At 29.9% G+C, this 17,636-nt stretch overlaps 1 protein-coding gene and 1 long non-coding RNA gene across 8 annotated transcripts; both read right to left on the minus strand.

Annotated features, from left to right (window-relative positions):
* Positions 1-848: 848 nt before the first annotated feature.
* Positions 849-3,318, minus strand: LOC140919541 (uncharacterized). Its single transcript, XR_012162185.1, has 4 exons — positions 3,028-3,318; positions 2,664-2,718; positions 2,485-2,535; positions 849-1,127 (listed from the first exon to the last, which is right to left on the minus strand). It is a non-coding gene; the product is annotated as an uncharacterized lncRNA (long non-coding RNA).
* A 114-nt stretch (positions 3,319-3,432) lies between these two features.
* Positions 3,433-10,396, minus strand: LOC101496191 (BEL1-like homeodomain protein 9). 7 transcript variants are annotated; one of them, XM_027330927.2, is made up of 4 exons: positions 10,308-10,396; positions 4,865-4,957; positions 4,399-4,459; positions 3,433-4,298 (listed from the first exon to the last, which is right to left on the minus strand). In XM_027330927.2, the coding sequence occupies exons 2-4, from the start codon at positions 4,882-4,884 to the stop codon at positions 3,798-3,800; spliced, it is 582 nt and encodes a 193-aa protein (XP_027186728.1). In that variant the 5' UTR covers positions 4,885-4,957; positions 10,308-10,396; the 3' UTR covers positions 3,433-3,797. The 7 variants fall into 7 exon arrangements, with proteins under 7 accessions (XP_027186728.1, XP_004515686.1, XP_027186729.1 ...); XM_004515629.4 differs by lacking the exon at positions 10,308-10,396 and adding an exon at positions 5,719-6,208; XM_027330928.2 differs by lacking the exon at positions 10,308-10,396 and adding an exon at positions 5,714-6,208.
* Positions 10,397-17,636: the final 7,240 nt, after the last annotated feature.

Consider the following 17,636-nt stretch of genomic DNA (forward strand, 5'->3'; position numbering starts at 1 on the left):
CGTTTCAATCCTCATTTTCGGGTAATATTCTATTTATTTCAATTAAATATTTTTTAGCCTTGATGTACCTTTTACACCCAAACCAATTTTAAGCTAAATACGATCTACAACCAAGTTAAAAGAGATTCCAATCTAAGTTATTTGAATTGGATATAGTCAAATTTTCTCGAATACTATTAAGGTTGCTTATCCATTTTAATATAAAAAAGGTATTGACAAAAAGTAAAAAGATGAGTCGACCAAGATTAAGCTAGTTAGAAATTATATTAAATTGACCAAGTTACGTACATGAAACAATTTAAATTTTTTTTTCTCAAATAAAACAATGTAATCTTAATAAATTTGATTTAATTATAATTTTTAATTTAATTCTAAAAATTTACTAGTACTAACCAAAAAATTGACAAAAAGCATTTTCTACTTAAATAAATAAAAGACAACTTATAAATCTCATTCCCAATATCACATATCATAATGGAAAATTTTTCAAAGTACAACCAGAAAAATAGAATCTTCAAAGAGGCATCCACTTCACTTCAAGACACTAAATACAGTTTATAATATTTACGTTTTCCCAAATATGTACACATAAACAACGAAAGAGGTGAACTTCGAAAGTGGTAATAGTTTTAAAAAGGTGAAATGAATACCTAGAACATCAAATTTAATATTTCTTTTAATTATTTTTCTTTACGCTCTGTCATAATTCTCATCATAATATCAAGAGATATAAAATCTTCTCTAAAGAAATAATTGTACTTATTACGAAAGAAAATCTAATTCTCCCATTTCTCAAAGCCATTAATTTCAAATGCAAGACAATATTATTGTATGGGTGTTGTAGCAAGTGGAAGAAGAAGGGTTTCCAGTGAAAGAGTGAGAATGATCCAGATTCGTTTAGTTTTTTTAATAACAAAGTAATAATGAACTTTCCTTTCACTTTACCTGATTTGCACTAAAATTAGATAAATAAGAATAAGTGACACTCTGTCTGTAGCTAAAAGTAATTATAGTGACAAATAAAAATTATCACTATAAGTTTAGTGTCACAGTAGATCTTTTTTCTTGTAGTGCCTTATTTGAGATCTCAGATCTGTTGTCTTACTCTCCACAATTGTTTTGCTGTCCTGAAGAAATGAAAGAAGTAACATGAATTAAAGAAAGCAAAGAAATGATAACTTTAGAATAATTAAAGAGAGCAAAGAAATGATAACTTTAGAATAATTAAAGAAAGCAAAGAAATGAAAGAAGTAACTTTTGCAGAACCGATTTTGGTCCCTTTTCAACAGACTGAGACTCAACTTCAATTTAAAGAACCAAAATTGTTATATTAATTTATGGAGAGAGAAAGAGACAGAAAGAAGCCGAGCTGGGTTTGTGAAAAACTCCATAAGCTCACCCTTTTTGGTCTACTCATCAGTATGCACCCACTACTTTGTAGTTATCATATTAATAGCAGGTGAGAAAGCGTAAAAACTGACAATTTATAGCAAAACCTACTTTCACCTATCTATGACTGTTGCTTATGGCTGTATACTTAACATTAATCTTCAAGGCTTAAATTTTTAAATTTCTTAACTTTTGAACTTAAACAAATTTGATAAAATAGTGTTTGTTCAGTGATAACACTTAAAAGAATAAGAGAAATTTAGAATTCATTTCTGTATAAAATTCTCAGAATCATTGCATAGGATGATCAATATTTAAATGTAAACACCATGAACAAGAAGCCACAGATGTTTGCAAAAAAGGGGTTTGAGGCAGACATTGCAAGTTAGATCCTTTTAAAACTTAAAATGCACTTTTGGCTAGACTCCACATTTTACAGTTCATTTTGAATGATTTTAGCCAGTGAAAATCTGATTTCGAACTTCTAAGCTAAGCTGGAAATGTCTATACAACAGCTGAAATACATTGGCATCACTTTGGACAATATTGAAAGCAGAACCACTGAAGATAAACTAAATATTTTGCATTTCTAGGACAAGTTGTGTATCTGTTAAGTTAAGAAGTATGCCCGAAGAAGTTCCTGCATTAGAGCTGTTGGGGACCCAACTGATCTAACCATCTGCTGACCTTGGCCGTCCGCCCCAAGAGTTATGTTTGGATTGGCTCCATTTGGTGAATACATCATTTAATGAATTATTTGTCTGGACTGACACACTACTATCACTTTCGGTTTCATTAGTTTGTAAAACAGAATCCTGAAGCTAGCTTGCTTTTGTGCAGTGAAGCTAGCTTACTGGTGTCAGATAACCGCTACTGCGGCACTGTAACACTATAGCATAGTGGAATTTGATCAAACAACTTTTTTCTGCAATTGACAACATTGACTCACTCAAATCACCAACCTAAAGTCAGAACTGGTAGAACATATGATATAATTAGCTCCTCAATGTAAAATCATCGGGTGTAATAATTAAACTAATTTGTGCAAATTAATTCAATTCAGCATGAACCACAAAAAAACACAAACTAACTAACCTCTTTTCCAAGTTGTACCATATTATCCGCAAACCTTCTAAACTCCTTAGCCTATAACCAAAATTACAAAAATCATATAATATAGCGACATAACATAAAAACTTGAAATTCACAAAACCCATAAACGACACGCTCTTAAAATGAAAATGCATAGGTTCATTTCTTTTTTGTAATTATACCTTGGCAACAGTAGTTTCGATACGCTCATGCTTCACCAACTGCGATACCATGGTTCTAAACAAGAAAAAAAGCAAAAGTGAAAATAATACTAAATTACAACTTTAGAATAGGTGCAAGACCTTCTGAGGTGAGATTTTCGAGAGGAATCGTAGAGTTTAGAGAGAGAAAAAGACATCAGAGAAAATGAACCCTAATCCAAAAATCAGGATAATGTGTCGTGTGAATGAATCTCAAAAACAGAACAAATCGCAAACCCACAACCTCATTCAGCAAATCGCAAAAAAATGACACTTAACAAGCAAGATTACCAAAATAAAATTGATACCGCAGACTGAAATGATTTGAAAAGAGAATAGAACTTACTTGCTACTACAAATCGTAAAGTGAAACGAGAGAGATGAATTTAGGATTGTTCGAAATTGAATTTAGGGGTTTTCATGGTACACCCTGAGATATTTAGTGTAGTTGAATTTAGGGGTTTTCGAAATTGAATTTAGGGGTTTTCATGGTTCGAAATTGAATCGCAAAGTGAAACGAGTGTTTTTTTTTTTGAGATTGAACTCCAGCAAAAAGATTTCTCTTGCAGTTGCTGTAGTTGCTCCGGCTTACCATTTTATCATTCTATCACCCTGAGATATTTCTCAAGTGTTTGTACAAGACCAAAGGGGCAAATGTATTTAATTTTTTTTTACATAATATTTAGAAATAGTGACACTTTAACTGTAGTTAAAAGTAACTTTAGTGACAGATAAAAAAAATATCACAAAATCTGAGAATTTTTTTTTACATAATATTTAGAAATAGTGACACTTTAACTGTAGTTAAAAGTAACTTTAGTGACAGATAAAAAAAATATCACAAAATCTGAGTGTCACGCTAGATACTTTTTTTTGTAGTGCAACAACACAGAAGGGTGAAATGGATCAATTTGACTATAACAATATTTTTCCCCCCTACTAAAATAAAAATGAATGTACAAGACCACTTAATCCCAAACTAGGTCTCTTCAATAAGACTTTTGCATGTCAATATTTCAATAACTCTTCTTTTCCTAATTTCTAGTGATTGATGAAACCAATCATAGAAAATAGTGTATCACCCTAATTGAATTAAGTCCAAGCATATCTATAACTTCACCCTACAAAGTCATGCAAAATTTGCCCTCCAATAAGGTCTCTACCAAATTGTCTATTTTGTGATTGAAAAGTACTCATGACGTAGCTATCAGGTTGAAGTGCAAGGCCAAAACATTGGGCGACACTCATGTTAAACGGCTCTGATAACCCAATACCATGATTCTGATGAAGACCGAGTGTCAGAGAGACACCATTATTGCTCGTTGCAACGTTACTCCCCATGCTCACTCCATTACTACCAACTTGTTGATTCAACACCGACATATTTGAAAGTTCGTTTCTAGTCCGTTTATATGCGACATTATGAAACTTGTCTGTGGAGTTACATGGATTCTCTGCAATGTTGTTATTTGAACGTAACTGAAATTTGTCTGTTGAGGTAGATGGATTCTCATCTCTTTGTGGTTCCTTTTGAGTTTGTTGTGATTCAAGCATGTGTATCTCTTCTACCATTGGTTTCCATAGTCTCACTCTTGCATTTATAAACCAATTAGACACCTGAAACACATAGACATTGTCAATAATAATACTAAGAATCCATCATGCACGAAAATATGAAATGATGCAGAATATGGAGCTTTTATCTAGAAATAATCACCTGGTTACGAGATAGACCGGTTTGTTTTGCTAACATTATCTTGTCAGTATCAATAAGGTAACTGCAACAAGAATACAACATATAAGTAGTCTAAATACATGTCTTATATACCAATACATACATCAAGAAGTAATGTTTAGATGATGATGTAAAGGAGAAAAACACAAAGCTTGTATTAAAGTTGAAGCACTACTTCTTAAAGGGTTAAAAAAAAAATGTCCCCAATCTAATAATTGGGGCATCAAAAATTGTATGGCACCAAAATTGAGGCTGCATCAACCACATTTGAATACAATTCTCCACAATATTAAGGATTCATATCATTATGACATGACTGCAATTTAAAACCTTTTTGATTTTGTAACAGCGACACTTAATATTGAGTACTAAAGGAAACGTTATGTCCATTTTTTTTTCTTTCAAATCTTTCTTCTTGGTCCCTTCAATCTCTATGTTGGAGTCTTACTTTGAAAACTTGCAACTCATCTCTCTTGCAAACAATTTCTTGGAACTTCGAGCTTTGTGCTAGAAACAAAACAGTCAAGATAGGGTTTTTTCTCTGCACAAATATAGTTAATCTATTGGTTAGATGGTATGAAATAGATATTCGTCATTTCTAATCTTTTAAAAGAAATAAACATAGGCTAATGGATTAAAATGATAAAACCTTTTTGTTCAATTTGATATGTAATATACGATTTTTAATGATGAATATCAATTAAAGTATGAATTTTTATATTATATGTATTAAAGTTTTAATTTTTGTATTATATGTATCATGACATATGCATCTTCGTGTAAGTTTCCATCGTGACAGATTATTTTTCTATGTTGGTATGGGTAATTTTTATGTATAGAAGTTGTCATAGTGACAAGTTTATATCATGATCATAGAGATTTTAGAAGCATGCACACTATGCTAAAAATGACATTTTATAGCGCGTTTTTTACAACGCTTATTAGTCAATTATTACTCAAAGGGCTTTTTTCATACGTAGCGAGCCCCGAATGAATTATGGGATATACGGTATTCCCGTTCATCTCACTTAATTTATATTCATGCATTCCAATTCACTCTCACCCAATACCTCAATTTGACACTTCCATAAGATATAAGGACCATAATGATTTTCAGCAACCATGAGATGTCGACAACATGCAACAAACGAGTCCAAAAGCATCGACGAATTTGCAGAGTCAATGAAACATGGGTTATAATTTACGCGGACTATAAAAATCAATGTTACATAATTAATAAAAATAGTAAGAGAATAAACATATTCGAAATGAAGTGAAACAAGTTATCAGAAAAGACCTCACCGACGTGTTGCAGCAACGACAGTGTCCGACATCAACTTCCCCGAAATAGACAAACAAGTAGTGCTTCTCGAAGGTTTCGTAAGAGGAATCCAAAAACGATATCAGTTTTTCAAGACGATGAACATGTTATCCGGAATTCAAGAAAACAGCCACGACAATGGTGGAAACCCATTTTTTAAAATGTAACAGTTGGCGATTTTGAGCATAGGTAACGAAAGAAGTTGTTTGGTTAAGTCCAAATATGATCTCGGTTTTCGTTGGTGATAGTCGTGGTGATAGGAATCTTGATCAAAAAGCGGAGGTGTGATTTTTGACAAAGAGAAATACGGTGTTTCAATATGTGATTCAAGTTGGTAATGATAGAGGAGATCACTACGATCACAAATATGGTCTCGATTTTGCATGACACTCACTATAATGGTCATGGTTGACGAGAGAAGAAGAAGAAGAAGAAGAAGAAGAAGAAGAAGAAGAAGAAGAAGAAGAAGAAGAAGAAGAAGAAGAAGAAGAAGAAGAAGAAGAAGAAGAAGAAGAAGAAGAAGAAGAAGAAGAAGAAGAAGAAGAAGAAGAAGAAGAAGAAGAAGAAGAAGAAGAAGAAGAAGAAGAAGAAGAAGAAGAAGAAGAAGAAGAAGAAGAAGAAGAAGAAGAAGAAGAAGAAGAAGAAGAAAAATAAGAAAAATAAGTAAACGGAAGTGGAGGCGTACGAAGAAGAAAAAGGTGAGATGCTTCAATTCTTTCCTTTTTCTCTTTTATTACTATTTTTATTATATTATTATATTATTATTATTATTATTATTATTAATATTATTATTATTATTATTATTTTTGCAAATGGGTTTTACATATAAAACACATTTTACTCATTTCTTTTATTATTATTATTTTCTTTTTATAAAATCAATAATTACCAAGACTAATTTCTTTAATATTTTTTTATTACAATTTCATTGCTAAAATATTATTAATATTTTGAAATTAATACTTTATAAAATAAAATAATTAATATTTTAAAATACATTAATGACTACAATCATTACTATACTATTTTACAAAATAATCATATAAAAGAAATAAATATAACATCAACAATTTATATTAATTACTGAATCACAATAAATATGCATAAAATCACAATGCCATAAAAATATATATATAAATAAAGAAAATTACTATCAATAATACTAATATCTCATAATAATTATTTATAAAATAAATAATTAAAATAAAATATATTTAAAAATAATTAAATATAATTAAATGCGTTTAACATTAGTCAAACGCATAAAAAATATTTATTATAAAATTCGGGTTGTCACAATTCTACCCTCCTTAAAAGAATTTCATCCCCGAACTTCAAGCTACTGATTAATGTGATTTTACTTTATACTAGATTTTCTAAAAGAATTATATGACTCAAATTGTAGTTTGGCGCTTAATATGCCTAGTAATTTACAGTTCTCGGGGCTCTACTTAAGATCAAGTGTTATAAATACAAAATTCTAAAACATCCATCTTCCATTAGAATTAAAACTCCTATACTCATAATTGCTTTCAGATTCTAACATTTTTGGCCTTGTTATTTTTTTTTCTTCTTCTTGAAATATAAGTCATGTTGGCATTAGATGATACGATATATCTAATTTCTCTCCGTGGATATAGGTAATGTTCTCAATTATTCAACCACCAACTCCTTTAACATTCATCTAATTTTTAATGTCTATCTTTATTAGGTTGAGTCAACATGCGGTACAACTATCGAATCTATGTTTGATTTATACAAATTCTCAATCCCCACAATCTCTAATTATTCTACCTTAGGTTGGATTCCATAGAACCATATTTCTAAAATATCCCAACAAAACTGATGTTGTACTATTTCTAGCTAGTCTTAACTTGAGGTATTGATTCTCCTTTATAAAGAACTACATCTAAGGAATATAAAAAGAAAAAAAAATCCGTATGACACAAAATTATACAAAATTAATAGTCAACAAACATAGTCATATTAAAGCAAGAAAATATTTTTACATGGCATATCCTAGTTAAATTGGTATTTCACGTTGCATCAATGAAATATACCAAATCATAGCGAATATTGAAATAGGAAAAATAATCACACCAATACTAATCATTTGTATAACAACATCTTATATTCAAAACACCATCACAAAATACACTAGAAGTCTAACTTTAAAACTTCTACACAGACAATTCATTCTTAGTAAGACCTTCAAAATAGTTCTAGACTGCTACTAGAAACAAATAAGCATTATAACAAAATATACTAATGTAAGAGATTAATCTAATTTAATTAAGTCATTTAAAATGATATAAGAGAAAACCATGTATCTAGTCAATCTAATCCCTACTAGTCATGAAGTCAATTATTTAAGGTAACCATAACTATAGTCATTTAAACTAAAATAGAGCTAATTAAAAGACGTTTTAACATGTTTCAAGAGTGCTGAGGTGGCGCCACAACTCCTACTTCTTACTTCAAGTTAAAAATTCATTTAATTACACATTAACAATAATGTATTTGTAACTTGCAAGTAGTAACAACGACACTTACATGAATATGTAATCAATAATCTGATTAAAGAAATATATAACTATTTCACTTTTAGATGCTTTCAATTACTCTAACTCTATACATTGATTCCCAATAATTCAAACACTTGAAACACAAAAATTTAATTAATATATAATCATATACACATACATTCACATAATTAATCCAAAAAAAAAAATTAGCACGAAAGTTTTATGTTCATCTCATAACTCAAACGATGATTCTAACACATGTAACATACACTCATAAATGGCTAATTGCTCCAAATTGATCACTTAAAAGTTATAATAAACAAAGGCAGAGATTTCCAAGTAGCAAATATGATAATTTATTATTTATTAGATGGTACAACACACTACCAAATTAAATTGAATCAGGTAGTACATAAACTACTTTAAAGGTTACATATCATTCTAAAAAATTAATTTTTTTGACTTAAATTATAATAAGATGTATCATTAATAATTTATCACCCAAAAAATTATTGAGAATTCAAATTTTTTCCATAAACAAAATATACAATCCTTTTTAGTGTTTTATCGTTGCCAAAACTCTATAAAAAGAATTTACCAAAACTCGAGATTTCAAAGTTACAAGTATTAATGAAAAAGAAAACAAATTTTAAATTGCTTTAAAAAAAAATTAAAATACGGCAATTGGAATGAATTTAGTAAATATGGTGGAAACCCATTTTTTAAAATGTAACGGTTGGCGATTTCGAGCAAAGGTAACAAAAGAAGTTGTTTGGTGGAGTCCAAATATGGTCTCGGTTTTCGTTGGTGATAGTCGTGGTGGTTGGAACCTTGATCAAAAGGCGGAGGTGTGATTTTTGACAAAGAGAAATACAGTGTTTCAATATGTGATTCAAGTTGGTAATGATAGAGGAGATCACTACGATCACAAATATGGTATCGATTTTGCACGACAATCACTATAATGGTTATGGTTGACGAGAGAAGAACAAGAAGAAGAAAAATAGGAAAACGGAGGCGGAGGCGTACGAAGAAGAAGAAGGTGAGATGCTTCTGTTCTTTCCTTTTTCCCTTTTATTACTATTTTTATTATATGATTATTATTATTATTATTATTATTATTATTATTATTATTATTATATTATTATTATTATTATTATTATTATTATTATTATTATTATTATTATTATTATTATTATTATTATTATTATTATTATTATTATTATTTTGCAAATGGGTTTTACATATAAAACACATTTTACTCGTTTTTTTTATTATTATATTCTTTTTATAAAATCAATAATTACCAAGACTAATTTCTTTAATATATTTTTTTAATATAATTTCATTGCTAAAATATTATTAATATTTTGAAACTAATATTTTATAAAATAAAATTATTAAAATAATTAATATTTTAAAATACATTAATGACTACAATTATTACTATACTATTTTACAAAATAATCATATAAAAGAAATAAATATAACATCAACAATTTATATTAATTACTAAATCACAATAAATATGCATAAAATCACAATGACATTAAAAAATATAACTTAAGAAAACAAACAGGTCTTTTACAACGCTTTTTTAACAAGCGTTGTAAAAGGCTTTCAAAAAAACAGCTATATAACATAAGAAAACAAATAGATTTTTACAGCGCTTTTCCCACAAGCGCTATAACAAAGTTTTTAAAAATAAAATAAGGAGGCCTTTTAGAGCACTTTTCCAACAAGCGCTGTATATAAAAAATTATGAGAGAAATTATATGTAAGAAAAACAACATTACGACGAGTAAAGAAAATTAAAGACTTTAACATAACAAATAAATGAGTTTTAACTTAAGTGTTACCTAACATAACATTTACAATAACCATTAACGCAATTCCTACCATTAGGACGGGGACACGGATATGTTTTACGATCATTCCATGACTTACAACTCTGTTTTGTTGTAATATAAAATATAAAATAAAGAAATGTTATTTAAAAATGATGGAAGGTTTTGTATAACATTAAAATATGAGAATTAACTTACCACTAGCGGCGATTAAAAGAAGAAATAGATCAGACACTAAAAGAATCAAAGTATAGACAACCTTGAGAGTTTTAGCCATTGTGTTCTACCTTTTTATGTGACAAGTAGACAATTGTTTGATCACCTTATATAATAAAAACCTAATGTTATTTTTAATTCAATTAAAAAGTTTTTAGGAGTTATCTTAGTGCAAGAAACCCTTCATTACAATAATTAATAAGTGTCTCTAACATACATTGATGTATCATGTTTGTCCATTCAACTAATCAAATTGATTACTTGACCTTAGAATAGATCTTTATATAAAAATATTATTTGTAATTAGAGTTCATTCATGTTTACGAACCTTAATTTTCTTTCTTTTTTTATTCTTTCGTACTATAATGAGGATCAAAACAAACATTATACTTCAATGAAATACATATTAGGACACATTGAACTAAACCAAAAACCCTTTCTATATTTAAATCATTATTAGGTGTCTGTAAAATATATGGACGGGTCCGCCATCGTTTGTCTGAATTTGTGGGTCTAGTGGATTCTGACGCCATCTTCCCCTATGTCCCCTCCGTTGTGATCTCAATGTCGTTGCAATCATACATTCAACTTCATCCACTCCGGCTTTCAATAAAAATTTCACTCAAGCTCATCATAACTCTTTTGATTTTCCTCTCAGTGCATTGTGAAAACCTTGTATAAAGGGTAAACTTCTCGTCGTTTTCATTTTAGATAATGAATATTTCACTCGTTTTGCATCATGCACAAATTTCCTACATGGTCGGGTCATTTTGTCCAAGGAGATGTTCTAATTAAAATTGAAGTCATACGCGATATCTATAGAAACTTTGGAAAATTACTGGTCTTTGGAAAATGGTTTCTCTTGGTAAAGGATTTTTTGAGTTCACGGTAGAATTTTAACTTTTAAATTTTAAGTCGGTTAAAATGTACATTTTAAGTTGGTTCTGTATCCGAGTTAACCGCAAACGACTTAAAAAACATGTTTTTTATCTCGTTTCATAAACCGACTTAACAAAGCTTCCTCCTATCAAGTCGATTCAGCCTAACTAACTTAAACATCATAAATTCAGTTCAACAAATCATCTTTTTAAGTTATATCTTTTGATCAATTGACTTAATAGATAGAGTTAAATTTTTTTTTTTTATAATAAATCTCTCATTTTGTTTTTATGCTCTTGATCATACATATATACAATATTTCGTATTAAATTTTAAAAGTTTTGTACTTTTAACTACAATTTTATATAATAATCTAGTAACCAAAATATACAATATCATATGTTCATACAAGAAATATAGAGCACAAATAACATGTCTCCCCATTTCTGAATAATCAAGACAAGACAAAAAAAAATAGATGTCCATTAACAAAATTACAAAATCACAATGTAGAAATATTCAATAGACATATATTAGTATTGTCATTTTCTTCAACTAATTCCAAAATATCCACACGTTTTCGAAATTCTTTAATTTGATCCGGATGCAATGATCTCGAGTTATCGAATATCTGAACAAAAACAAAAACACAATCAATATCAGTTGAATCTTAATTTTTTCATCACATGAACATTAAAAATTACAATCAAAGGAACTTATAATTTTTTATCAGACAAATATAAAAAACACCATCAATAACAACTTGTAAAAAATTACGTATTTGCATCCATGAATCAACTATGTTACAAAGTTCAACATATGTAACATGACATAGTAGTCACACTCATACATTTGTAGTGTTTTATCAAATCATCGTGCCATATTCATTTTGTATAATTCTGCAAATCCTATAACAAATAAGATGATTTCTTATTTTAGAAAGTCTTTTTAAAGCAAATTGTAAAAAATTCTCCATACATATACACTTCACCCAAACTATCAAACTATTAGCATTCATCCAATCCATCCAACTACAATCTATAACTACTTTTATTAAAAATAAATAACCATAAATATTAATATTAAGGTAAAATAAAACTAAAATAATTTTATTGTCATCTACTTTTTTTATTTATTGTCATATATTGTCGTATTCATATTAACTAAGAGTAATCTAATAATAGTATACTATTGTTTTCTTCCTATTGTTATTATTTTGATTATTGTTTTGCTCCATATCATATAAAATAGAACCTTTAGAATATGTAATTTAACTTACGACAAAATCTCATATATCCATTCAAAACACTTCATCTATAGCGTCCAAATAAAAGAAAACAAAATAATAAAGAGTCATTAAAATAAAATAAAATAAAATGAATTTGACTTGTCATTTTCTTTTCTTCATAATATATAGCTCTCCCTTATTATCTGAAAGTGAAACAAAATATTAATCATTCTAGCAACATAAGATATCATAATTATTTTTATAAAAAATTACTTACTCAATAAGCAAGAACTTGAGATCCAAACTTCAAATGGTGGCAATAAAACGATGGTTATGGTTCTGAAGTCAATGTTAGAGTAAAGTCAGGAAGTGGAGTTGCATGGTTGTGAAGTCGATATTAGAGTAAAATCAGGAAGTGGAGTTGCAAGTGTTGACGAAGTTAGAGGATAGGGAAAGTTTAGGGTACTAATGCTAAGTGCACATGGGAGATAAAATGCTAAGTGCACATGGGAGATAAAATGCTAAGTGAATGAGATTTTTAAAATTTTTTAAATTCGTGTTAAGTCGGTTATCAAAATTACCGCTTTAAACATGTTTTCAATATTTAAAAAATTGCCACCGTCTTTTTTATTAAGTCGTTTAGCCAATTAACCGAGTTAAATATACAGGAAGAGATATATATTAATTTTTTATTTTTATTTTTACAGTCTGTGTTAATTCGGTTGCTAATATAACCGTATTAAACGCATTTCATCGATTTACGAAATTGACACCGTCTTATTCTATTAACTCGTTTACATAGACAACCGACTTAAACATATGTATGTCTCACTTGTTAAATCTAGTGGCATATAAATGACTTAACTCACCGTATTAAAAACTCAAATTTCTACTAGATCAGTTTTATTTCTATGGTGGACCAAAGTATTGTTTCATCTATTGGGTTCTGGAATCTCAATTCGAGTATCCTTCTTCTTTCGGCTTGGTCTCATGATTTTAACCCTCATTTTTTGCATCAAAATATCGCGCAAGGTGAGATTTCATGATTTGGCTCGTGAATATTGGAGGTCGAAAACATTATTTGAAATTAGCAGTGTAGTGGGTGTTCCAAATTATCTTGGTGAAGTCATGCGCAATCGTACATTCGATCAGTTTGCACGAGTGTTGATATTGACCTAACTTTACCTCTTCATGAAAGTCATCTTACTGAACGTGAAGGGTTTTTTTTTCTAGTCGATGTGGAATATGAAAAATTGCCTCTATTTTGTGAAAATAATTTAAAGCACTAATGTTTTGTTTAAGTGTGCAGTTTCCTGATCATGTATTTTATATGACTTTACGTTGCATTCTTTGATGTTTGATCTAAGTTAAAGGAACTCCAAGAGTAAATCTTCAAGTTCCTAGCCTCCAAGATGTCCTGAATATGGTCTCCAAGGTCTCTTGGTTCAGAACCCTTGTAAAATATCAGTTTTTATCTTAAATAGGGCTTCAGGATGCATATTAGCGCATTGCTATGATTCTTGGCGTATAGTTCTTCTTCGGACATAAAATAGTGCCACCAAATGCGTTGTAGCACATGGTTGGGCCGAATCTACAATGTTAAATAAACATTTTTGTTCTCTAAAACGACTTTCCCTCTTATTTGACTTGACTTTTCACACTTTTTATATTCCAAATTGGATTTCAGTGTCATCTTTACAGTCATAGAGATGGATGTTACCTTTCATTTGCAACTAGTTTTACTCCATTTGGACGTCTACAACTCGATATATGAATAAAATATTGCACATGAGTCATGTGTTGAGACAAAATCTCAATTTAATGTTTTGTTGAAAACAAACAAAAAGTTAATTAAGAAAGTTAATTATGATTCTAAAATGTTATGTTAATTTAACTTGTGCTTTTGTGTGAATTTAATTAAGAACAGAATCAAGCGAAGCAGAAAAGACAGCAACAAGAACATTAAAATAGAGAATGATCTCCAGTTTCAAAAATGTTCATCACAGCATATTGACCAATCTTTTTCTACCTCTTTAACAAAGATTCTGCCTCAGAAATTTATTCAAATAGAATCAATACATGGCAAGGAACAAGTAGGATTCATCCCAAATCAAAAAGGCTATCTGATCACTAAAATAAAAGGACTCAAAGACAGTAAAAAATAAGAACAGTTTGTAACTCTAAAAATCAAACTGTCAAGAAAGTTTGATCAACCTTGATATATGATAAGACATTGCAAAGGACATCCAGAATGATCAAAACAAGAACTCCAGATTGATCATCAAATCTCCAGAAAGATCAAATTGACAGATCCAGATTGATAATCAATCTCCGTTTTCTGCATAACTCCAACATCAGTTTATTCTCTTCTGCAATGGCTTATAATCCCTCTCCAAACTCCTTTGGCTACATTCAAGACTCAAGAACGAATCTGTACCATCCAAGATCAATGGAGAAACTTCAAAGACTTTTAACTAGAAGACAAAACTGATTTGAAGCTGTAACAGAAAAGTCAAAGGAATTTTAAATCAATTCAAGGCTGGATTATTTTTATTCTGAAATATTGGTTTCAGTCGAAAATACAAAGCACTACCAACAGCTCTTTTTGACCTTAATTAAATACTTCTAAAGTCTATAAATAGAAGGCCAATTTCCAGGAATAATAAAGAACTTCAAGTGCTATCAAACTCCCAAAAATCATTCACATTCACATACTTGAAATTCTCATTTTCACAAAAAGCAATCAGCTCTGATCAATTCTATCTCACTGTGATATTGCTACTGATTTCTTTGTTAAGAATCGAATCTCAAACAAGAGTTGAGATATCTTAGATTTTGTCAAAATCAATCTTATTGTAAAAACTCAAACTATAAGAGTTTCTTAATAGTTTGTTTAGATTGCATTGAATCCTATCAAAGTTAGATATGTGTTGTTGTTGCTTTCTGGGTGGAAAGTAATAGAGATTAAAACATATCAAGGTTGATCGAAGCTAGGTGCTGTAAAACCCAGAAGGTTCTTTGTTTTAAACACTTAATGGAAAATCTTACGGTTGTGAGGACTGGACCTAACCCGAGTTGGGTGAACTAGGATATATCGTTGTGTGGTATTTCTTCCCTTATCTATTTACTTTCAGTTTGATTGATTATCAAGTTAATTACATAAACTGAATTATTGATTTTAACTAACCAAGAACGTTCTCCGTTTTCTGGTTAAAATCAATAACGTTCTCCGTTTTTTCTTTTCACAACCAAGATCAATCTTGAGTTATTTTCTTAAGTTTTTAACAGGAATTTTTAAAAAGGTGCATTTACAATTCAAACCCCCTTTCTTGTAAATCGACATTGTTACTTCAATTGGCATCAGAGCTCGGTCTCTTGAAAGATTAAAAACACCTAACAAGTGTTAGAGAAAAGGATCTAGAAGAAAAATGTCAAAAAAATATGTACATTGCTGAAGGAGTGTCGTTATACAGGCCACCTTACTTTGATGGCAAAGACTACTATTTCTGGAAAAGCAAAATGCAGTTGTTCTTGAAATCTCAAGATACAGGAATGTGGCACATCATTACAGATGAAAATTTCATTCCAAGAGTTAACCAAAATGATTCAACCTCTACTAAAAAGAAAGAAGCAGATTGGACAACAGAAGAAAAATCTAAGGTACTTCTAAACTCAAAAGCTCAATTATTCTTATTGTGTGCTTTGAGTAGGGAAGAAAGTGAAAGAGTAGATGAATGCACATCTGCAAAAGAAGTATGGGATACACTGCAAACTCATCATGAAGGAACAAGCCATGTCAAAGAAACAAGGAGAGACATTGGCATAAGGAAATTCGAAATGTTCGAAATGCAAAAAGGAGAAACTATTGATGAAATGTACTCAAGGTTCACAACCATAGTAAATGAAATGCGTTCTCTTGGGAAAACTTACACAGTTCAAGAAAGAGTAAGAAAAATCATGAGAGGTCTTCCAATCTTATGGAGACCAATGGTAATAGCTATAAGCCAAGCCAAGAATCTTGAATTACTTCCCCTGGAAGAATTAATTGGAACATTACGAGCACATGAAGTGCTGCTACAAGAAGACAAACCAATCAAAAAGGGCAAAGCAATAGCTTTGAAAACATCTCAAGAAAGTCCAAATGAGGACTCAGAAGAAATCGAACAAGAAGATGTTGATGAAGAAATAGTTCGTCTTACAAAAAAGATACAGAGAATGGTGAGAAGAAGGGATCATATCAAAAAAGGATTTTCAAATCAAAAAGAAAACTTCAAAATAGAGGTAGACAAAAGTCAAAACACATGCTTTGGGTGCAATAAACAAGGACATTATTAAACTGAATGTCCCTTGAACAAAAGAGCACCAAAGAAGTTCCATTTCAAGAAAAACTCCATGATGGTGAACTGAGATGATTATGATGAAACAGAAACAAAGGAACCTGAAGAAGCTAGCTTATATTTAATGGTAGATACTAAAGACAATGAGGTAATAAATTCTGAACCATGTCTTTTATGTGAACAAATTGAAAAAGATTTTGATAGCTTACTTAATGATTCAAATATGCTTGTTCAAAAATGTAGCTCTTTAAATGATCAATTTTTAAAAGAAAAAAGGAAAAAAGAGAAAGCTCATGTTATGATTGATGAACTAAAAAATATCATTCAGAACATGCAGGAATCTCATTTTAAGGAAACTAATGAATCTCAAAACAAGAACGTTCAGCAACGAAAACGGAGAATGTTCTCCTTAAAACTAAAAATGAACTTCTTAGAAATGACTTGTCAAATTTTATTAAAGCTACCAAAACCTTTCAAAAAATCATGGGATCTCAAGTGGGAATATTTTATAAAGCTGGTCTTGGTTTTGATAAAACTCAAAAAACGAAAATATATGAAAACTTTTTTGTTTCGGAAAGAAAAAAGGATAAATGCAAAACCAAATGCTCATATTGTAAGAAACTTGGATTTGGAATTTTTGCTTGGTACTTTAAGAAAAAAGATGAAAATATTAAAAGCAAAAGGTTTTTTAAAAGGGAAGATCGCTCTGCAAATATAGCTGAACCAGTTTTGAAAAATCTGCAAAAAGGAGAACGTTCTCCATGTTGTTCTCAAAACAGAGAAAGTTCCAAAACGAAAGCTGAACCTTCTGCAGAAAATCTGGGAAAAAGGGAACAATCTAGAATTTCAGCAAAATCAATTTTAAAT

This window comes from Cicer arietinum, chromosome 3 (genome assembly GCF_000331145.2).
Source record: "Cicer arietinum cultivar CDC Frontier isolate Library 1 chromosome 3, Cicar.CDCFrontier_v2.0, whole genome shotgun sequence".
Lineage (NCBI taxonomy): Eukaryota > Viridiplantae > Streptophyta > Magnoliopsida > Fabales > Fabaceae > Cicer > Cicer arietinum.

What these genes read in the sequence shown, in the direction of transcription:
- LOC101496191 (XM_027330927.2), bottom strand. Translation starts at nt 4,884, where the DNA reads ATGAGTTGCAAGTTTTCAAA. An exon ending in ATGAGTTGCAAGTTTTCAAA is followed by an intron (nt 4,460 to 4,864) that starts GTAAGACTCCAA and finishes TTCTTGTTGCAG; the next exon opens with TTACCTTATTGATACTGACA. An exon ending in CCGGTCTATCTCGTAACCAG is followed by an intron (nt 4,299 to 4,398) that starts GTGATTATTTCT and finishes TATGTGTTTCAG; the next exon opens with GTGTCTAATTGGTTTATAAA.